Source organism: Acanthaster planci, linkage group LG13 (genome assembly GCF_054643075.1).
Source record: "Acanthaster planci isolate LZ-2023a linkage group LG13, COTS_SCS, whole genome shotgun sequence".
In the NCBI taxonomy this organism is placed as follows: Eukaryota; Metazoa; Echinodermata; class Asteroidea; order Valvatida; family Acanthasteridae; genus Acanthaster; species Acanthaster planci.
In genome coordinates, this window is record NC_141789.1 from 2,534,843 (window position 1) to 2,558,443 (window position 23,601).

The 23,601-nt window shown below is 44.8% G+C and overlaps 1 protein-coding gene across 1 annotated transcript; it reads right to left on the reverse strand.

Annotated features, from left to right (window-relative positions):
• Positions 1 to 9,298: 9,298 nt before the first annotated feature.
• LOC110977136 (growth hormone secretagogue receptor type 1-like) lies at positions 9,299 to 19,439 on the reverse strand. The gene has a single exon (XM_022230990.2). It carries the CDS (start codon positions 18,961 to 18,963, stop codon positions 17,815 to 17,817), a length of 1,149 nt encoding a protein of 382 aa, XP_022086682.1. The 5' UTR covers positions 18,964 to 19,439; the 3' UTR covers positions 9,299 to 17,814.
• Positions 19,440 to 23,601: the final 4,162 nt, after the last annotated feature.

Here is a 23,601-nt window from a genome sequence, read left to right on the forward strand (position 1 = left end):
CCAACTCTATTTCTTCACGGGTCTCCGCGGCCGCGTAAGCGGCCCGTGGCTAAATGGACGTGGCAAGCCAGGTCAAACCATCCGCGGAACCGTCACCGTAAATACCCTGTCGCCTTGTTGGCGATGCCCGCTGGAGTGTACAACACCTTCTAGCTAACAGGTGGCCGATGAGTATTGTCTCCTGGGGGAAAGGTTTGGAACATCCATCCCTTTTGAGTTGTTCGTACACATGGCACTTTCATTCGTCGTATTCGTTCCATTCTTGCGGCCGGGTCAAATCGATACTTCGAAAGTCTCCGATTCGACTGCTATCATCCCGACAGCGATGTTACTGAACTGTGTAACCGCCAGGATGTCAAGACTAACGCGTGGTTTGCATGGCTTTATGTCGTTTCACACACTGTACTAGCGCATTAGCCATCAACAAATCCGGTGACTTGGTTAAGTTGGTTGTTATGTTGTATCTTTAAAAACTTGTGAGCACCACTCAATATTGCTTCCGTTGCAACATTGCTTCCGTTCATCCTGAGCAAAATTTGAAAATAATTCCAAACAACGATTTCAGCCTCCAAGTGCGGGTACACCTCCAACCTGGAAGGTGCCAGGAACAATTTTGTAGGCTGTGTAGTGGATGACGTTCCAACAAAACGCGCACTGACGTCAGTTTGAGGTACAAATAACAAGCAAAAACTCTGCACAGAATAAGGGGGACCGGCGCTATTTCATCTTTCTCGAGTCAGAAAGCTGACTGTGTCTCCTTTATGAACAAGAAATTAAAACCTTTGAGCAGAAATTGTTCATGATGAGTGAAAGAAGTGAAACGACCCCACAATGCGACGTAGACCGTCACACAGGCGATCTGGGGGAAATTTGTACCCGCAATAAAAAGACATCGAATCCCCAATTATTAGAGAACTATGATCTAGAAAAACACAAACACGGTACAGTTTTGAAAAATAAATTGAAATCAAAAGGTTATTGGGAGTCACAAAGTGGTTTTTGGACTTATTTTATCAACAACAAAACGCCACGAAGTTGTTCCAAGATATGTCTGGGAAAAAATGTAAAGACCTTCCTCTGTATCAGCCAGTTCCTGCATGATATATATCTGTATTTTGCAACGTACAAGTCGCAACTGCTTCTAAAATGTGACTCTTTTGTCGGGGAAGGAATAATTATCAGGGAAAGAAAGCTTCCACATTGCTTACTTGGCAACAATATGCCATGGAGGTATTGATGAATATATCGATATCCCGTTGCGTTAATGTTACGCAACAATTCTTCCCGCGATGAAACGGTGGAAAGACGACTCCCAACTTTCCTGTCCTGAATAAAAACAAACTAGACAAAGATCTTAATTGTAAAGAGTGGTGAAAAAAATGCACAGGGCACCACTCGGTATTTCGATAGCGTCAATTGTTGAATGACATGAGTGAAGCCATCCGGAGCGTGCCTATGGCATTCTCCGAGTTACGTGATACGATCCACCAAGGGCCTGAATGTCGATTCAATATTACAGTGGAGGCTCGCCAGCATCGAAGTCCCCTTTCAAGTCAAGCTTTCTAAACAGAAAAACGTCTCGAAAGTTCCCCTTTTTTGAGAAAAAAAAGAGAAATGATCCTCGTCGAGCTTTAGAAGTATCGGATTCAATCGATACCTTTTTTTTCTTTTTCAATTGGAATTTTGGTAAGCCAGGAAAGTGAACCTAAATATAGCGCTTCAAGATATTTTATACTTCCTGCTAGAATATAGTACTGGAAAGACGCCAGCAAACTATTGGACTCTAAACGCACTAGTTGAAGCAAACAGAAACAATTCATGCTTGGACCAAGCCCCACCAGCTGCAAATCCTGATCCGAAGAAAAACCTCAAGGCGATTGAAAATTGAGATCAGAAGCACTGTAGGCTGGTTTCTCGTAAACCTTGTCGTTAGTTTACGCAAGGATTGCAGAGGGATCCAGTTTTCTTAATGTCGTTCCTGTATTGAAGAGGAGAAGCAATAAGTGGTGTTCGCAATGTTTTAGCCTGTGCATGCCTTGCCAATACTGTGGGTAGATTTGCTCTGTGTAAAATATTTTGGAATCAGTCAAAAGTAAACTTGTAAATTTATGTCAGGGCTTCGGTATTCACGTATTAAAGCTGGGTTTACAAGGCCCTAGAAATGTCCGTAGGCCCTGCGAAGGGACACTGCCTGTTGTGCCGATTGGATAATCCGGTCTTGATTTACGGCTCAAGGAAGTGGGTCGCTGGGACTTGATCTAGTTTCCGTCCAGTCGGGATTCTCATCTGCACCGAGTTATTACCGAGGCTGCATGTTGGTTCATGGGAAGTGAGACTGGTCTGTAATGAGATCATAATGGGATGGCGCAGTGAGCAACTTCGAACAGGAATGGATGTGGACGTGGGCTATCTCTCGGAGGCAACCCCACGCACGGCGTGCCTAATCAAGCAGCCTATTTTCTATAAGGGACGGGCGTTTGCGATTCACGGCGCCATAACGCCATCTATCTTTCCCTGGGAAGATGCACGTGCAGCCGGGGTGGACCGTGCGGAATAACAATGTCACGTCTCCCCGTAACTCACTGCGCGCTGTCAGTGTCAGCGACCGATCCAGGGTAAGCAGTTACTCATTAATGTGACTTTCAAGATCCCCAGATCCTCGACCCGGTGCGAGATTTCCCGCTCAAGAACTCGTTTATATAATAAATCGAGTTTTCCCTTGGGGAAACGTAAGGAGGGGTTGGGGTGGGGGAATGGGGAATCCGTGATTCAAAAGGAGACTTTTGAGGAAAAACAAATTACAGCGAAAGCAACCTTTGCAGTGACAACGAAAGAAGCAAACCAAACTTCATGGCAATCTGTGTGGCTCTCTTGCCTTGTATAACTGGTTGTACAGTCTTACCCACGGAACGACAACACTCATGAGAAACCGAGAGTAGTCATTTAAAAGGTCACGGAGAAACTCATCGCAGTATCTTATAGCAAATCGAAGCCTAACAGAAAATTTAAAGGCCCTTCATTGGAATTTGGTTTCAAGTGATTCCGATAATATTTTAAAGTGGCACAGAAACTGATACAATTAAACAGTTAACACGAGGCATGTAGTGAGTGACCTCAAGAAGAGGAAATGACTTCAATTAGTCTAGGTCTAAATCACAGCGAACACTTTTGCAGCCTTGACGCCATTCCTTCAAAACGTGATTTTATTCGTTTTCAATTTGGTCTGACAAAAACTTCTTTCCCACTCACACAATCTCCGAAATTTATAAGAGATTTGTACTGAATTTTTACTATTCGTCTGCCTTCGCATCAAACAAATTCCAAACTGCACACTCAAGCACACTTAAAATTCACTGAGACCTATCGTGTTCTCGTCTTTAGTTCATTTACACGGTGTTCCTTCTGAAACCTTTTTTCTCTTAAACTGTCTTCCTTGAAGTTATTGTACGTCTCTGTATTGTTCCAAAGACAGTTGCATAGATGTTATAAAGAGCGCGTTGCGGGAACCTGCGCGTTTAGGCCGATCGAGTCGGAGAAGGCTAGTCGAAAAGGGAAAACGGACCATCGGCACTCTGTGGAGCCACTTTACTCAGGTCATCTTGACCTAGTTGCGTAAACAGAGTGGAACATTCCGACCGCGCTTCCAGGCACGCGGTACATACTCACCAGTGCGGTACGCTAAGGACGGTCGGCGGAACGAACGACACGATGGACGGGCATTCTCCTCGGAAGTTCTCGGTAACAGTAAACCCCTGATCGATGCCAAACCTCCCGATGTTTGCCGGTAATGTCCCCCGGATTTAGATCGCGAAATGGCTTTTTGCGCTTTTACCGCGCGAGCTTAAAGTCACGTCAAACGCGGGCTTGTTTCCGTATCACAAGGCGAAAATAGACCCCAGAAGTAGCGGTCCTGCTGCAAGATTAGGTTTCATGGAATCTTTATTCGTGTACACAAATCATGGAAATGAAACTGCATCTAGTTTACACGAGATTCCTGAACCTGGAATGTATAACGTCTGGCTCTTGGCACATATTTTATTTATTCAGAGATGCACCCGTTTAATTGCAAGGAATCCTTTCGTCACATGACCGGAAAAAATGAGGCATATCTACTCTCACAACAATTTTAATGAGAGCCACAAAATTTGTTATCAAGTTCATGTGTAATCAAACACCGTAAACCAATGACATTACTGTGTGACAGTCAGTGAGATCTGTAAAGGCCAATTCCCACGGCCGCGTTAAACTGCGCGTATGCATAACATGCTTGCTCTTTGTAAAGTCTGCAGGTGTGTATAAATGACATTTCTGAGACCTCGTTGACGGAAAGGCTAGTTTGCGTAAGAGGTTGGTCGTGCACTCTTGGTCTAAGTGAAGTTGAATAATTGCTGTACTTATGCTAACTACCAGCTCTTTTCATCATGTCGAAATTTATTGCCAATAATATTCTGGCCCATTCGTGAGTATAATTAATCTTGGCGCCAGCTGGCGTTTGCAGCGTCGATTTGCATAAAACGTTGGATTTTCGGCAAATACTTAACTGCATACAAATACGTCCACGGATTCATCCAGTGAAGCAAACAGTGTCGAAGTTGCCGGGGCATAACGATTTCTGGCATTTTTAAAAACAGTTTGAGTTTTAAAATGGTGGCAAGTAAATGAATGTTCATTCAAATGCAGGTTTAGTTTCCTAAATCGGTGACTGTGAACCAATACACGACTGCTTCAACGAAGGAAACAAAGTCCCGTATGACCACATATTTTGAGGCCGATGGTCAAACTGTCACGGTATTGAATAAAACTGTTGTTAACATGCAAACATCACCGATTTAAAACCCAACGCGACGCAAAGTTTGGCAGAGCAAAAGCACGCCAAATTTACATAGGATATAATTGTGAAAAGGGATTGAGGAATATGTCATTTTGCTCTGAATATCAATTTTTCACAACTTTAGGTGCAACGATGCACAAAATAGTGGAGAAAAAAGACAACACGATCAGCATTTTCAAAACCAAAATAAGCCAAATGTAAAAAAAAAACCAAACTTGCGTGTACCGAATGGTATAATATCCACAAAGTATGAAATACACGATTCTAAGTGCGGGCATAAAACTCCGATTTGTAGAAAAGGTTATCGGTACATCGTGTCAATAAATATCGACTGCTTCAAAGTATCGAATAAAACCATCGGTGGCCAACGGATTACTGAGCAAACGAACGTCGGTTATATTCTTGCAAGCCTAAGATAAATGGGATTTGTACGCGGGAACAAAACACTCGAGAATGCAATAACCGCCACCACAGGTCCTCCACATTCATGTTTAACGAGGAGAACACCTTTTTATTAGGAAACACTCGCCGTGCGCATGAATGTCAGGCGGTAGAAAAGAGGTTTCCGATTACGTGCATAGCGGATATTGTCGCCTTCAAGTACATGTACATCGCCAGCTTTTTTTTCTTTTTAGATGGGTTGGAAAACATGCATCGACCAGTTGAGCCCAGGAACACTGTATACAATGTACGCGTTTCGCGATATTGTGGATAGGTCTTCACCGCATTGCAGCAAAAAGCCTTCACGAGTTAAATTTGTATATGCAGCAGCGTATGAGACGGAGAGAACCCCCCTCCTGCTTTGTGTTGGTCATTGTCTCGCAGGAATCTGGGGAATTCCTTTCAGACATCTTGGGGGATGTGTTAAGTAACAATAGTCTGGAATGTGTATAGGGATTGGACATGTTGGGGGGGTACCCCTCGGTCTTATTTCTTGCTGGGTATATACCTCGTGATTCGGGGCAAGCTTTAGCTCAGTTAGACTACATGATAGACGCCTTGCGCCGAATGTTTTCAATGAAAGAAGGGCACAAAGGAACTAGCCCATTCCAGAGATGGTTGCTAAACAAAAGCTTGCCCCGAATCACGAGGTATAGTGTCTTTAGTCTGGGGGGTTCAAATTATGTTTCTGAGTAATCAGATAACTCAGTGAACTAGGCCTAATTCAAATTTGGCTCGCAAAAGGCATATTCTTTTTATTCGGAAAGCCAACATCGAGTTGTGGGGACAACAGGCTGGGTGTGTAACGTGTGACACTGGCTCCGATGTAAGACAACAAATTGCCTATGGCCTGAGCCTATACAACGTTTATGAGTGGGGCAGGAAATCCCTATGCTTGTTTTTCCAGAATCAACATAGCACTTGTGCCACAGCCGGAGTGACATGGCTCAGCCGTCTCTATCCTTGCAGACGACACCCGGTTATCTTTTAGTATTGCCAGGTGATGGTTGCGCGCTTGGGATCTAGAAGTTACAACAGTCGTTTTTTAACTTCATCTAGCGAGCTGTCAGTGAAATGAGCAGTTGGTGTGCGCCAACTTTGATCCTTTAACAAGGCTGGAGAGAGACATCTAGTCTAAGGCATTGCTCTAGAAATTATTTTCAACGAAGCCATGCCAACGCCAAAATGGTTCCTAGATGACATTGTACCCCGACTTCTTGTCGATTTTTCTAATCCCCTGCAAATTGACTGTACACCCATTGCGACAGGCAAACTCTGTCTATTAATGTTTTACACACCAGGCTTCATGTTCACTATGCCTAAGCAAATACGCGAAACAGGAAAAAAGTGCACCCGAGAGCTTTCCTCTAGGCTCAGGCCCAGTCATCTGGTCGTCTGCCCGGATTTTAATCACTCACTGATTGAATTCCAAATTCTTGTGTCACCAGTGAGGCCCTGTTGACACAGATAACGCCGGGCGTCCGACGGATAGCCCCCCCCCGTCCTTCACGAAACTAATTAGTCAGGCGAAAAGGAACAGAAAGAAAATAGGTGCGAACTATTTCCCGCCCTTTTCACTCGAGATTAGTCTTCTCCCCGGGGGAAGGTCCCCCCACGACCAACTCCCGTCTCGATCTCCCGCGGGAAATTCAAGCGCAATACCACCCAACGTGGCAAAGCTATTACAGCCTCCCAAACGATAAACTTGGAAACAGTGCGAGGGATTATGCCTTCATTTCATGCGAAATTGATTAGATATTTTCCTCCCGTTGTCACGCAGTATACAAGGCCTGATGAATTATACGCTGAACTGCGACATGTCAGAGCCAGCTCAATTCCGCTTGTGGTGACGTAATGATACCAAGACAATGATTCAGTGCGCGTCCTCGGCTGTCGCAAACGCTTGAGCCATACGTTGACAGAGCCAGTTGCTTCAATACCTTCACAACCTCGTTCCCACGGGGACGACCTTACCGCGCCATGTTGGTTGTGAAGGAACGCACACGCAGCACATGGAGTTGAGGTTGGTGCCTTCATGCATCAACAGGCAGCTCACTCTGTCGACATCCGTTATTCCTGAAGATCCTTGAGAAAAAAATCAGGATCACGGAACAGATTTATACACACAACTCTTCATAAACTTCGGAACTATAGTCCCCCGAAAGAGATTCCCCCTGTGGTCTTCTGCCAACTCATACAAAAGCTCTTCCGAATGTTCTTATCTGGCGTCCCGCCCTCCAACATTCTTGACATTCCCAAATAATTTCTTTGAGGCCAGCAATTCCACAAGTAGACTATTGGGCCTACAACTTACCCAAAACAGTACTCGAAACAAATGTTAAAAGGAAGCTCTGTGTGTGCTCGTCCGGCGCTTTCTTCATTTTTTAAAGCTAAATCGGCCCAATGCCAGACAGATGGTTCTTGCTGCCAATTACTGCCAATAAGGTAATCTGAATTGTAAACATCGGGGTCGCCATAATAGGCACCTATTTGGCTGGGCCACAGGCTTAACTTAAGTGGAAATCTACAATATGGAGCCACCACTTGGGCTGGTTAAGGGTGTGAGTGGCCTGAACTCTACTCAATTGCACAGAACTAATGCGAGCAAAGCAGACGTTCGAAACACTGGATTAAAGAAGCGGAGTGACTGAAAAAAAAAACAGCCTTGGGACATTCCCAATCGCAGATCTCGAATGGGTCGTTACCAGTTCATCGGGGCGATCGTTGAGCAAAAATGGCTCAATGGTCTGGCATAGCGGTAAGCCTAGGCTTACCGCTATGCTATAGGCGCCTAGCTATGTAATTCTGTTCTTGTGATTCTCACCTGAAGACAAATTCCTGAACCTGAAGACAAATAAACCTGCCCCCGGTACTGGTGAGCCGGTCGGTCAGTCTTCCCAGCAAACATCCGATGAAACGACAGTCAGAACGATAACGAACTATACTGAGTATACATTCTGTCATGCCGTGCTTAAGTAGTCTGGTCTCCCAGAACGCATGGCCTTCGCTTGTATCAACCGCCCCTCCCATTCTAAGCAGCTGTTACCTGGTGGATGCCTTGCATGCCCGATGAGATCAGGTCGACACTTCTCGTGCTTTGCGCAGTATACGTGCGCATGATGCACAGAAAGCCCTCACATTTTTCGTGACAGTAACAAGCTGTCCACAGTGCTTTGCGTCGTCAACGCTTCCTTCACAAAAATTTGAGAAAGAGGCTATGATCGCCAAATCAGCAAGTACGTACTACCATGGTAATCGCTGCCAAGCGGCCGGCCGCAGCCTTTGGGGCCGTCCAGTTCGCACGAAATGCCGACTTTTCAGACTCCCCTCCCCCCGCATAGCGAGCGCGTGGCTCCACCCCCTGTGCGCATACACATTCCACATACCTTATGATTTCTCAGATTACCTTGCTTTAGTGTCATTAAATGTCCCAGTACACTGTCTCTGCAGTACTGTTATTCCCACGTTGCTTCTTAAATAAATGACCAAAATAATAACAGGTTTTTACATCGGTACTTCTTTATTAACGGCCCTGGAAAAAATTTATTTGGCAGCTTAAAAATGATGTTGTTGAATAAAAAAATAAATAAACCCGGTGCCTTTTATTTCTCTTATGCACGTAGAGGGCACCTGTAAGTTTCCGGTAGACGCTGCAGGTCTTTTGTCATTAGCAATGTTGCGGTTTACTAAAAATGGGCGTTGGTACAGGACGATAAATGGTGGGGTGGGCGGTGGAGAAAACTGTGTTTGAACGGTTTTTCATTACTCAAAAGCTGATTCTGGTATTCATTTGCATACACCTTGTGTTACTGCAGGCTGAAGCCAGACATTGGGTACGAGCAACATCCCTATACGTTACTTCGTATCTTTACACCAAGCAATTATTTTAAAAGACAAAGTTATCTCGAGTTGATACCAAAAATGAATTCGCCCTAAAGTCCACGAGTCAGTTGGTACCGGTACGATGTCACGAAGTGACGCATACCCCGATGCTGAACAACCAGTAAGCACACATGTACTCATGAATATCCATAAATAACACTAAATTTTATTCATACGCACCTTTAATTAATTCATACACAGAGAGTTTATTTACAAAATACCGTGTGGTTTATCAGTAAGGTTCTACCGTCGGCCGACCTATGTCTTGGCCAATTATAGATTGACCCATATAATCAGCCCATATGCGCGAGGTGTCATTCATTATGTACACAAGACAAACCGACGAAAAATATTAACAACCCAGAATTCCTACAAATTAAATTCAACAATTTTAATCAAAAATCACAATAGCGCGCTGCCCCCCCAGTCCCCCAACACAGCTTTTAATCTGCGCGCAAAAAAATCGTTTCTCCAAGCAAGCTAAAATAACTGATGTCGTGCTGTGAACTGAGAACTCGTCTATATGTGGAGAGAACGGAGGCCTTCATGCATTCATTTGTTTATTTCAGAAGATGCATAATGGATGACCGTTGCCCGTGAAAATGCCAAATTATTTACCACTCACGGTGTGAAAGCGCTGGCCATATTATCCAGCAGACGACAGGCTAGCGCGAGCCTGCCAAATTTGTCGCATATGAACAACACATCTGTCGGCTATATTTCTCGCGCCAAACGACAGTGTCTCTTCTGTTCTTTAAACACCGTAAAGCATTTGCCCGATCATTTCGTGCCTGAATGTCTGCGAATACCTGCAAGTTTACAGCTTTCGTGTGCTCAATCTTAAATCAAGGCTGGCCGTTTTCGCACGTGGGGCTTTTGTTACTTGAATGTTGACAGCATATAGGGTATTTATGCCTGCAAAATTGGCAACTTTCGTCAAACATTTTAACTCATTGAACCACGAATGAGCCAAAGGTATTATCTTTGGTGTGAGTATACTTTCTTAGCCTACACATCAACAGAGATCTGGAAATAAATATGGCCTTCAAACTTTTGGTTTGAAACCCGGCGTAACTAATGTCATAATTGTCACAATGCTTTTCGAGTTGGTCATGAAAACGACCCGACACCAGTCTTGAACGAATCGTCTCGGACAAATATTGCACTCCAATACAACGCACGTCTTGTTTAGATAGCGAATACCGGTCTGTTGATTGACAAAAGTTCACAAAGATTGTACAAAAGGTGAAACAAAAAAAAGTTACATCAGTGCGTCTTAATGGCTAATGTAGACGCGTAGGCCCCCTATATAGTGTTCTAATATTCTTAGCAGGGTCGTCAGCACCACATAATGATTTCAGCCACAAATGGCGGCATGTTCAGTGCTATCCTCACTTGTCAATCCGTTCGCCGATTATCTCGCCGTCAGTCACGTTTACCTGCTAATCGCCTGGTGGTCCGTCCGTCAAAGCAGTCTGTCGTCGTCTGCGGGGGCTTGCGTCACGTGAGCAGTGTTCAGCTGCCATAGCGACCGAACAAAAATTTGATTTCATACCGACGTACGAGGTTGCAAGGCGGTGCAAGGTCGGTTCCCGCTCTCGGGGCTCCCTTTATGAAGCACCTGAGCCTTCAAAATATCCACATCGACCTGTCATCGTCTCTGTCTAGTTGTTGGAAATTGTCTTTAATTTTAGGGGAACAGGATGTAGGCATGAATATGATGGAAAAAGCTGATAGGATTCCCGAGCAACAAAAACCCTTGATGCTTCCGTATCGAGTTCAATACGAAGATTGAACTATGAAAATTTTAATGTAAGTATCTTGTATACCTTCACTTCAGGACATGATAGATGTCGCGACAGAGGCTTATTTTGTAAACATACAAATGAAATTACAAACATACTGTTTATTTGAAGGGCCACATAGACATCACAGGGAATTTTCCCCGTCCTATTTATGAGCAAGATCGGAGGTCAACTATGTCTGAAACATCTGTATGCATAAGCAGACCCAGATCGATGCAAAGATGTTCGCCTGGCTATTTCTTTTGATCACAGCCTAACATAAGTGGTTTGAAAAGCTGGAGTAGTTTTGGGGGCCCTGGGAATAGGCTAGAAATTACACACTGATAAATAAGCCACAAGTTTTCCTGTCTTATCAAGGGAACGATTGGTAAATCTTTGAGGAACACGAACATAGTGGTGGTTAATTCCTTTAAGTAAAATCATTGGTGGTTGGCGCATAAGGAATATAAAAATATACCGAACGGCAAATGTAAATGCATGTATTACCATTTTTCTCAAATCAAATTCAATTCCTGACTTTGACTTGGCGGGTTGAGTAAAGAGCTGCAGAAATCTTAAACTCTGATCGTCTGTTGCTGACGGACTGGCGAGCGGTGCGGAATTGGTGACGTTCCCACGTTAATGATAGGCCATGTATTTGTCACGGACCGCGGTTAATCAGTGACGACAATCATGCAAGTCTCTCGCGAACGCCGGCATGAAAAACTCTCTCCCTGGGGCAAAGTGAATGGCATGACAGCACCGTGTATCTGCTGACATTGCATTGCTTGGGACAAAACACTGAGCTTTCTTTGATCGGAGACGTTCTTGAGAGAACAACATCAACATGTAATCAGTCATGCGAGATTTACATTTCACGCGTTGGTGGTTAGGTACAGTTTTCTGCAATACAGTTAGAATGTGATCGAACGTCGTGGGAGAAAAACTAAGGTACGTTACCCTTGAACCATAATGATTCTTGATGGAGTGAGGATGAGTCCATACCCTAAAACAAATTTTTCCGGGGCACTTGTAGGTCAGTTACGGAAATCGGGGGACAGTGGCGCGCAGAGTCCCGTGGTGAGCTTGACCCAATCTGGCCCGGACAAAAAAAAACTAATGCGCATGCACGGAGGACGAAACTCGCACCATGGACCGCTTTACAAGTTTGTCATGTAGTGTGTGAAGGTGTGTTTTAGGCAGGCATTTCTGTCTCTTGGTGGCAGCAAACACGGAGGTTGGAGCATGCGCACTGGCGTTCAGGGTAATAATAAAATCGAGCACCAACGGTACTCTTAAAATTAAAAGGCCAACATTGAAAGTAATTCTCACAACCACATCCCGAAATCGACACATCTTGGGTAGTCACTTCAACCACCCTGAGTAAAAATCTCGATGGCTCGAGGGGTGGGAAACATTCGACGGCGTCTGTTTCTGCGAGTGATTGCTTATTAGTAACCCGTAATGAAGCAGACACGAGTTGTATACAGTGAATATTCAGGTGCTCTCGGGGAGATCGCATGGCATCAACGTCAATCTATCAGATCGCTGGCTCGCTGTCAAGCCACTGCACTATGTGTCTGGTCAGGCAGTCGTCAGGTCAACAGGGCTCGGGGCTCGGAGTAATATTTCTTGAGTTGCCTCCGCCAAGAGAGAAAGGGGCAAGAAACAGGGAAAAATATGAACAGAAAAAAAATCACGCCCGAGAAACTGAACCGAGGTAACACGCTTTCGAGACGGCGCGGTCCGGCACTTTTGTTACCACGGATGTCTGTCAGCAGTTGCTTCATTAGACCCGGCTTCGAGCAAAGCACGCAGACCCTCGAGCGGCGTCTGTGTGTTTTCCCTTTGCACAAAGCAAATTATTTAACGAGGTAAATGCTCAAGCAAGTGACTGGGAATCGAGAACAAAAAAAAAAAAAAACCTCTGACATTACTTGCTTGCCCGTTGCCTTTTCAGCTAGAAATTTCCACCTTCTGCGATCTTTCTGGCGGTTATTTGGAAACAATTGGTCGTTGTTAGCCGGCGTGGCAATCTTGTCCAACGGGTTTTTATTTTTTGTCCACTAATTTGATCTAGTCGTACCAGGGAGGCGTTGAGCAGTGTTTTCATTACAAAGTTCAAAACATACAGCGCGAACGTGTCACAATAATAGCAACCCCCGCAGAAGCAAAACATTAATTTCCGAACGCAAAAACGATGATGAGAAACTGCCGTGATATTTGTTTGCCTGATATTTTTAGTCTCCAGAACGAAAGGAAATTTATTGTACTTCATAGTTTGGGATGCTTTTTTATCATCATTGGTCATTTCACAGTTTTGTTTTCATTTCATCTGTTTTTAAAGACTTAAAGGGCCACTGACGCCTCCAGGAATTTTTCCAAGGGAACCTCTTGTTTCAGAAGGAAAATTTCCAGGGGGAAAAGTACTCATTAGTTTAAATAAAATGAAAAACAGTTAGAGGCTAGAGGGGTTAATTTAAAAAAATTTCAAGCAAATTGGTGATTTCTTCAATCCTTTTTATCTCTATTTCCAAGGATGGATTTGCGCCAGGGAAATTTTAATTATAAAATAATCCATTATTTTATTTTTATAATTTCTTTCGCATCCCCCCTTTTGACTGGTTTCCGGGGAAGGGCTAGCGCCCCTTGCCCAAACATCGCAACGCTCAAGAAAAGTAAAGTCGTTGCAAAATGACACACACTGCAAGCATCTTGATCGTGAAACTCAAGACTGACATTTAAAAAAGAGTTTATCCAATCCTATGAAATCCTTGCACAAAAATCACAACGAAAATACACTTGGACGGGCAATATTAAAAGCCGAATGATCCGATCAGTGGTGTCTCCAGCTCCCGAGGGACCGAAGGGTTTGCCGGAGTATAATAGAGGGGAAGGCAGGTGTGGATGGCACGGTGAACCGCAAGCAGCTCTCGGCGGTACAGCCAGCTCAAATCCAGGGATACAGTCTGCACCTGGTGTTAATTGTGCAAGTTGAAGACACGGATCGATCAGGACAAACCAATATGAGGCTTACCGCGCACGCTCCTTTCCTATTCCAAGCAAGCCAAGATGTGTGCCTAGAGAAGTCCTCCAGGATCTTTTTTATTCTCCTTTTTTTGTGGTAGTGTCTTTCCCAAGAAAAACCCGGCCTACGGCAATGATGGGAGCGAGTGAGACCTAATGATGGGGGGTTTTATTGAGCGGCGAATCAACTTGAAGCAGATTTAAGCTCATGTTTAAGCGTGTGGTTTTTTCCCTTCGGTATGTGGTATTCCTGGGAAGAACATTTCGAAGATGTTCCGAGCAAACGTATTAATAGATTCTTTCAGCCGCGAGCTAAACACCCATTGCAAATATTGGTCTTCAGAAAAACTGTAACTTACAGGGGAAAAAAATATTTTGAATACAGCATTTTATTATTTAATGTTGACTTATTTGAATTAAAATATTCTCAGAAATAAAGTCCATGGTTAGTGACAGTCAGGTCTATAATCGTCATTGGCCAAGTCGTCGTGTCTGTTTAAGAAGTCAAAACTTAAAAGAAAACGCAAATTGCAATTTGCGGGAACATTTTCATAAACCTCTACACGTTTAACCATAAAACCCACGTGTGTTTCGCATTTTGGTGCTAGTCCGTTTTGGCGCCATTTGCAAGAAAGATTATTAAATACCAAAGGAGGCTTCTGATTGGCTGAAATTACGCTAGTGTTGATTATGGGAGCCGTAGGCTAACTTCAATTAGAGAATCTCTGTTGGAGAACCGGCGAATCGCATGGACCCATTTTGATGCGAGAGTGCCATACCTTTTTTCACAGACAGGCACTAACAGGGATGAGCATACGGTTGTCACTTCGTAGCGTGTCAATAAGAAAAACCTACCTCTCCCTCTAGAATAAAAATGTTCGTCATCGATCATGGAGTGAGTCAAGCGCGTGGCGCCATAAATTCCCCCTTGTAAAGTAAGAACTTTCAATGTCTACACTGCGCTATGAGCGTCTTTGCTCGGCGGATAACAGGGCCTTATAAAATGTTAAAACTACTGTCATTGTTTGATATTACTAAGTGCATGTATGAGAGCCCTTAGAATATGTTAGGACCAGAAAACAAACCGTTTCGAGGGCAATTCTCATCAGTAAGGGGTTCACAAAGACAGGTATATTGTCCTACCGAGCCCGGCTCTAATGTAGCTTCCGGATCGGTCGGACTCTGTTTTGAGAGGACATCGGCTATTGCCCTTCACTTTCACTCGGGCGGGTTTCAACTCTCTCCTCGTGCACGATTTTATTTGCCCATGGACCTGTGCATATATGCCCGTATGTACGTAGCTACCAAAACATCGTTGCCAACGAGTTGTGTCAACACTTAAACCCGTACCGTTCGGAGTTTTGTTCCCGGTCTCGTTTCTTCTTCACCTTGAATGATGCATTGCGAGTTTCCCGTTCATTCGTTTTGAACAATTCTAGCCGTGTAATTAATTTGGCATTTCAACGGACGTTCTGTCCTAAAGACAGCGGTCGTTAGGCGGCACCGAAGCTGCAGTTCTTCAAAATGGTAAAGCAAAAAGAACGAGTTGATTCCACCAAACCAGATCGCGACCCCCTTGGGAGTAGGGCGGGCAATTTAAAAGTCATTCTTTTCAGGCCAGGCACATTTAAATCATTTCACATACGCCCAATTCTTTTATATAAGCCAAAGCATTTGCACAAACCCTTACCGCTGTTCACGTTGTGACATTCAATTTGCTTCTTTTCTATGGGTACTTAAGATGTTAAGGTCCTCGGTGTATACGGCTTAATGCAGGCCCCGGGGACCGCAGGAGGAAAAAAACGGAAAAGCCATTAACCACTACAACGATGTCAGAAATCATTCATCCAAAAACATGTTTCATTTAGCTTCGATGCCGTCACGCACTGACATCGGCTCTATCTATATTACTGCAAAAGTCATTTTATACGAATTCGACTAGTCCATTCTGTAATAGGTGATAAAACTTTCCACGTGGCTGCTATTTTTAAATTCGTGTAAGTTCAGGGGTCTCTTTGAAGTCTTCAGGTAACTATCAAGGGGGTGATTTTCTGTTATATGACAGTCACGTTGTCGCGGGAAAATGAACCGTTCGAGCGTGGAACAAAATAGTGCTACACAATAATTTCGGTTTACCGAATTGATTTTGCGGAAAGATTTGCGTTCTGTGACCAAATAGATTGAGGCAATGCAAGGAATCACGCGTAACAATACAAGAGACTCTTCAGCACAAACGAAAGGGCACCAAGATGAACACGCGATTAATTTCAGTCGCGCTTCAGTGAGGAAGTGACAGCTCCGATAGAAATCGAACCAGGACCGCTTCGTCCCAAGACAAGAGTTCTTTTATCACAGTAACCTCATCCTAAAGAACGGGGCTACTTTTATGTTTCAAGGTCGTCGGATCATACCTAGAGTGGTATGTTATTCTGTGAGGATGCAACCGAGAAGAATTGATGGAACGCTGTGGAGCGGTTTAACAAGTACCTGGTGCGCTCCAGTCCAGCTTCGTTGGGGTAACGCCGCGACACCTAGGGACCATTTGTCTCGGGTGAACACGTCACGAAAAATGAAACCAAGCGCTGTCTTTTTTTTTCTTTTCTTTTTTTACAGCATCGCACAGTAGCGGCGTATCAGCAGAACGAGCAAAATAGTGCAAACATATACAGCACTGAAATATACGGAGTACCAATCGGCGTGAACCAGTGGAAATAATAAAAAAAGGGCCATAAGAAATTAAAACTACCCTTACAATAATGATAAGAATAGCTGCATAAACTGCAGAGGGACTTGTGGAACACAAATGCTCAGTAAAACATGGTAATTATATACAGAAATATCTCTCCGATAATAATGTATTCCTGTTACCATCCCATATTGCCCGCTGTCGCCAGAAACTGTGACCAGAGAATTGTCCACGATGGTTACAGTGTATACCTTTTATTACACAGACAGCGTGAGCGAGTCTTACATTACAGCAAAAAAAATGACCTTGGTGCATTATTTAAGGTTCGTAGTCATTGGTATACAGATCGTGACGGGGTTATGATAACACGTTGCCAGTGCGGACTCCTTGTAACAAAATACATGTTCATACACACTATGCATCTTACAACTACTCAACCTAATCAAAATTTCAATTCCCGATTAAACTTATCATGATGTCGGTTTTGTCTTTTCTGCGTGGATTCCTCAAATAATCTTTAGAAATGGCGGGCTTTTTGCGTATATCATTTTTAGAGGAGGGGGTGTTTTTCATTCAAAAATGACCAAAATCTCCCTCCATTTCCAAATGCCAATCTTTCGTGGTTCGCTCATGGTACTCAGCCCAGTTTTAAGGAAAGCTGAGTAACGGGTAACTCTATCTCGTAGTAGCACTTACGAGATTGACCTCCCGTCGGCTTGACTGCAGTTGGAGTCAGGCGATACATCTGCATGCATGCATGCAACACGAGCCGTTCCAGATGCTTGCAAGCTGGACGCCATTTTGTTGATCCCTACCTCTCGTTTCCATAGTGAATCCAGAGGCAAAACATATCGAGCGGGTTTCATTTTCACATCTTCTTCTTCTTCGTCTTGTTCTTCTTCTTCGCTCACTCTGTATCTCTCTGTCTCTCTCTCTCTCTGTCTTTGGGTGACTGTACCGTGAGGTGTTGATGGGCGTGGGCTCCGCGCGAGAAAGGTACCGTACCTCCTCCCGAGGGGCAGATCAGATCGGCAGCTCTACAAGACAAAGTGAAAAGGGAAAAATCTCCACCATGTCTCTGTCGATTTGTGTTCTATTTTGGACGCCACATGATCTCCCGCCAGTTCTTGCAGGCCCCAGCCATTCATCAAGGCCTGGTTCCTTCACATGCGGGTGGACATGTCCGTGGTGACCACCGACGTGTTCTTGGAGTACCGCTGACGCTGCTCCGTCCGACTGAACGTGAAGGCCACGTAGAAGGCGTGACGATACCTCTTGTTGGTGACCGTGTACACGAAGGGGTTGATCACGGAGTTGAAGTAGGTGAGTGTCCGGAAGATTGTTAGCATGATGTCCTTCTTGTAGTTTTCCAAGATCGGGGGCTGCCACAGCCCTTTGGCAATCAGGAACCCGACGGAAGTGAACTGGAACGGGGACAGGCAGATGAAAAACAGCGTGCCGTTGACTATCAGCATGCGGGCGACCGTGTTGCGGATCTGGTGGCTCTGGGACACATTGGACTGGCCAGCGGCCGCCGAGGCAGAGCCCTGGCGGGTGGCCTGTTTCTTTTCCTTGGCGGCAACCCGTTGGTTTAAGTTCTTGATGATCATAATGTAGAGAGATATGTTCCCCACCATGGCCAGCGTGAAGGGCACGGCTTGCATGGCCAGCTTAAAGTGGAGCATCCACCCCGCAACCGGGTGACAATTGGCGATGACGCTAGGGAAGCCGCGAAACTCGTCAGTGTCCGGCCAGTTGAAACAGGCCGCCGCGATCTCCGAGTTGGCTGGCACGAGCATGCAGGAGAAGACCAAGGCCAGGGACCAAGTCACCAGGAGTAGCTTGGCCGTCCGGCCCTTGTCGCTCAGCATCCAGTGTTGGACGGGCTTGCAGATGGCGTAGAAGCGCTCCAGCGACACCAGGGTGACCAGGAAAATGGAGGCGAAGAGACTTAGGCTCTTGAGAAGGTTGAAAAGAATGCAGCCCGGGCGGCCCATGAAGCCCGCCGTGTCGATGTTGACCGGGGTCGATCGGTACTCCCACACTTTCTCCCCTACGGCCGTCACCAGGAAGGAGATGTCGGCCACCGCCAGGTTGGCCAGGTAGTAATTCGTCACGGTGTGCATCCACGACACCCGCGCCATGACGAAGAGAAAGGCCAGATTGCCCGCCAAGCCCACGAAGAACAAGATGGGCATGATGACGGTCACCGTGACAACGGAGAGCCTGTCCCGAGCCCACGTTTCGAGGAACTCCTCCTCGCCGGTAAGATTGAGGGGCGGAGCTGGACAGTCCGACAGTTGAGCGCCCATCTTGATGAGGACTTTGCTGACCCGAGCTCAAATGCTGCTCCAAAGAACAGCTACGGCGGTTGCATTCAGTCTGGTACCTCAACGTTACACGTCAAGAGTGATAGAACAAAGGAGTAGCCCCAGGAGGGATACAATTCCTTCGTACTTCACATTTTCGAATCGGTACAGACCGTAAGCTACCACCGCAAAAAGCCTCGAAATCGTCCAGTGTCCATACGAAACTCATCCAATGGAAAATGTGCTCGAACTATCACCGATTACTATTTCATCTGCGTCTTATTTTTCCTGCAGTTGAGACTGTGATGCAAGAAAAAAACGACCCCTTCTGCATGAAAATGTCAGTGTTTCATGTACTTGCAACGGTCAGATCAGCGCTGAGTGATCACACGCCGTCGTGTGCTCGGGCAGCCAGTTTCTGAAGTGCGTTGGGTGGCTTGTCACAAACGGTGATGTGGCTTCGTCAACCCGTTACACTCTCCATTTATACGCACGGCCGTCCATCGCTCGATTTCTTTTTCCATCATCCACTCAGAGCGAAGTGGGGCGGGGCCTATAGTGGCTGACGGACTCAACGCGATTGCGCGGTCTCGGGTATACAGCGTTCCAGTCTACGGGCGAGCTAACATTGGCTGATTTGTACGGTGCATGAGAAGTAACGCTCTATGTGTACGGTCAGTCCATCTGCTGTGCTCAGCGTGCTGTTTGATCAAACATAACAGTTCACAGTGGCGAGGCAATTTCCACACATTTTTTTTCCTCGGATATCGGTAAGACGGACATAAATCTTAAAAATCGTAAAAAAAATGGGCCGGCTACAAAAGCCTACCGGGACACAGGAGTTCAGTCATTCTTCAAGTTGTTTTTAGTTGGTTAGGGTGTGACAACACCATCAAATGGAGGGGAACATTTGAAAACACTTTTTTAAGCCAAAGATCGCAGCCTGTGGTTGCAGACTAGTAAAATATGCCCTAAATCGCTTCTATTTGTATTTCCTCCAAATTCTCTGCTGCTAGATCATTTTTAGCCCCCTACACTTGAGGGTTTGCGGAAACGAAGAGCAGAAGCTGTATACAGAACTGCGTGCTTTGACTTTTGAGAGATTTGGATGAAACTGGGTACTTACATTGCTCTATTTGATGTGCAATGAAGTGTAGGCTTTTTTTAAAAGGGTGATAAGCTTCAAGAATAATTATAGGCTTGATCGTCCTTGGATGTAATTTATGTTCGAGAGTCATTGGATTACCCCATACGCATGAACTCAATCAGAAAAATCAACAAATATGGTGAAATATAAAGCCTACATTTCACGTGTCTCAAGCTTACTCTCCCTCGATAAGTTTTCTTCTGTTTTTCTGAAGTGGGGTACTTACCTGGGAATTTATGGCAGTTCATTTTACTAGTTTGCAACCCTGCACAGAAAGAAGGATGTGACAACCCACTGCTCCAAACTTCTGTACAGAACATGAATTTTGAGCTGTGATCCAGGAGCACGAAGCTTTGACCTTTTTCTTGTAAAATGTGCGTTCGTGAGTTGCTCTGCCATTCTGTGTCCATTGCTGCCTTACTTTTATACATGTTCACGCATTAGAAAGGAACAAATCAAATGCACTGCAAATCAAATGCCATCTAGCGGTGGAGAATCGAAACTCAATGCAACATTTTAAGCCTACTCAAATTTGGGCTGAGATTTAAAATTAGGCAGGAATACCCACTATTGTTATGCTGTACCAACATACCAGTGTTTTATACCCGACAAAACGTAGTGTGAAATCAGCCATCTGCGTTGGGCCACTGGCGTTAATTCAGCACCAGAGGGTGTCTATCCATGAATGCAGTTTCTGAAGTCTGGGCTTAAGAGGTACGACTTCACACCGCAATGGTGACCATAGAGAAGATTCAAATGTCTTTCTTCTTTGCCCAACGGGTGCCAGGCAAAACGCAGGGGCGATAACCAAGATGATTGCGGAGTCTCGTGACAGGGTGACAAGTGATTACTTGTTTTTCGGGGGTGGGGGTGCCGTGATGACAGCGGTGATGATGTGTCACTGCCCCGACAAATTTCGTCGCGCAAATTAAGCAGGAAGCTGACGATCCGATGAGCGAATGACGGCGTAATCATGAGGACGAAGGTGGTGAATGCAGGAGAAGCGAAGACTGGCGCGGAATTCTGACAGCGGTGACACCGATGTCGATCTTCAGAATTCTTTTAGTGGATCGATTCCAAAGAATTTCCAACAGTATTAGTTCGAGAACATTTTTAGAAGAAATACTCATTATCGATTATCGATAGTCAGTTACCGAGAGTGAGCGATTTCGAAACCACGTTTTGCGAATTGAGACATCTCACCAGTTTAAGATTTGCTCTTACATACGGATGAGATCGCAATATGAGTGAGTGGTCATTGCAATATTTTGTAAACGGTATAACAACTAGGGGTTGTATGTGCAATTCTTCGTCGGACGTTCTATTTTATTCGTCAATCTATCATGATATTTGTCGAGATGAAGACTATACTTCCTCGTGAAATTGTCGAAAGATAATTTTTTTTACCCTAGATCAATGAATTTCAGCGAATTCATGTATATACGAGGGCCGTGTAGTAATTCTTATTGATGAAAACTCCCATACTAAAAGCCCTTCATTATGAGAGCCCTTAAAATGACAAGTTGTCAGATGACAAATTGGCGAGTATAAAGCTTTGTGCATTGTATCCCGAGTTTCGGACACAACGCATTTACGTGAACTTGAACTTTTGCGTCTGTAAAACTGGCCACGGGGTGGCGATCCATTTCGGTCAAGGTGAACAAAAACCCTAATAAACGCTACTGCTTGCATGTAGCGCTTGAAGAAATAATCGTCTTCACTTTGCTTTCTAAGCCATCATTTTGACGGACACTCTACTATCAGCTGACCTGTGTCTTTTACCCTAACACAAACATGACAGATGACAAACCAGGAAACGAAATTCAATCGTTAAGATTCCTGTCCTCGTGCCTTAAAAACTGGTGTGACCGTGACCAGCGATTATTCTTCCTATCTTGAACAAGATCTACAAGTAGGCCTACACAGCGTTACCGCGACCGATCATCGTAAAGATCTCCTCGTGCGTCGTTTGTGTGCACCATCAGCCGACATAACTTCCTTACAAAGGCAACGTACTCGATCTGGAGGAGAAGCACGTCGCAGCAAAGCAAAGCGACCGGTTCTTCGAAGGAGGTTGGGGAATAGTTTGGCCCACATGCGTGTGTTAACGAAGAACCGCGAGAGCGCGCGTTCGTTATTGCGGGGCAACCGGCGCCTCCGGCTGGCATTGGGCCCGGTGCGTGGTTCCGAAGCGGTCCGAACCAGGAAAATGACAAGAAAAGACAGAAAGAGACCTAATAAAAAATTCCTTGATCGATAGGGTCCAGATATCGCGAGCCGTAGATGCTCTCGTTGCACGTGCATTAATGATTTAAGGCAATTAATGTCGGGGACAGAACCCTTGACTTTTTTCTTTTGTTTTTAAATGCGCACGAAATGCATCTCGTGCCCAGCCGTGCCGTATGGCGCTGCAATAGACATCATTATGTTCTTAATTATGTACGAGATTGTTATGTTGCCAGTGTTGACATCAACAGCACCGCGTTTGATCGGTTGCCCATTTATTATCCACGAGCAGACCATATTCGCGAGGAAGCCATTTTTATTGTTCTGTGCCCTCAGTCTACTAAACTCAATGAAATCTGTTCTAAGGGGTGGTGCCAGACTGTTTTGAGCTCCAACCTGACTTTCATTTTCTAATTAATGTGGCTTAAAACATTCAGAAATAATCTATCACACATTTTAAATTCTTAAACAAACCTGGTATGAAATTGTATGAACTTTTATTTTGTCGCTGTTGTTTTTACTTTTGGGGTTCACAAAATGAAAGCTTTACCTCACTTTCATTCCCAGATGGACGAAACACGAATACAACCTATTGAGTTGCATGCACGTTGGATCAAAGGATAACATAAACCATGCATAAACCACACAGACGCCACGCGCCATGCTTACGTTACATACCTACCTCTGAGGGCATTTCTTTCTTTTGTGTAGTTAAGAAATACCTGTTTGAAATATGCAATTTATAGCACTGTAATAAGGTGGATTTTGTTGACTGCTTGCTTTTGCTGAAGTTGACCCTGACCCCTAAAGGCCTGTTTGCCAGAAAGGGGGTAACCTTGTGAATGTGGACCTGGCTTAGCCCACTCAAGGTTCTGCACAACCTGCATTTTGCCGATTTCATTTGTTCAATGGTCCACACTGTGTATCATGCAAGGTTGGCACGGTCATATCCAAGCAAGAAGGTGATCTGATTTCTTAACTTCACTTCAAACTCGTTTTTGAAACTTAACCGTGTCAAGTCCTACATGGAAAGAATGTTTACGTAACACTGAACACTGCAAAAACATTGGTCTCCCCCCCCTGATAACACCGATAGTGTTGAACACCAATGGGCCAATTAAGCCAGCTAAGTCACGTGACCTAGAGTGGAAATCAGACGTCAACAACATGGCCCGATCGTTTCCAAAATAAAGTGTGTCATAAGTGTTGTTTACAAAAAAATAAAGCGGATTTTCGGTGTAGCGCTCAGCACATCAGACGTCTGAGTA

Excerpts from the sequence above, each read along its gene's own strand:
- LOC110977136 (XM_022230990.2), bottom strand. The coding sequence starts at position 18,963 with ATGGGCGCTCAACTGTCGGACTGTCCAGCTCCGCCCCTCAATCTTACC.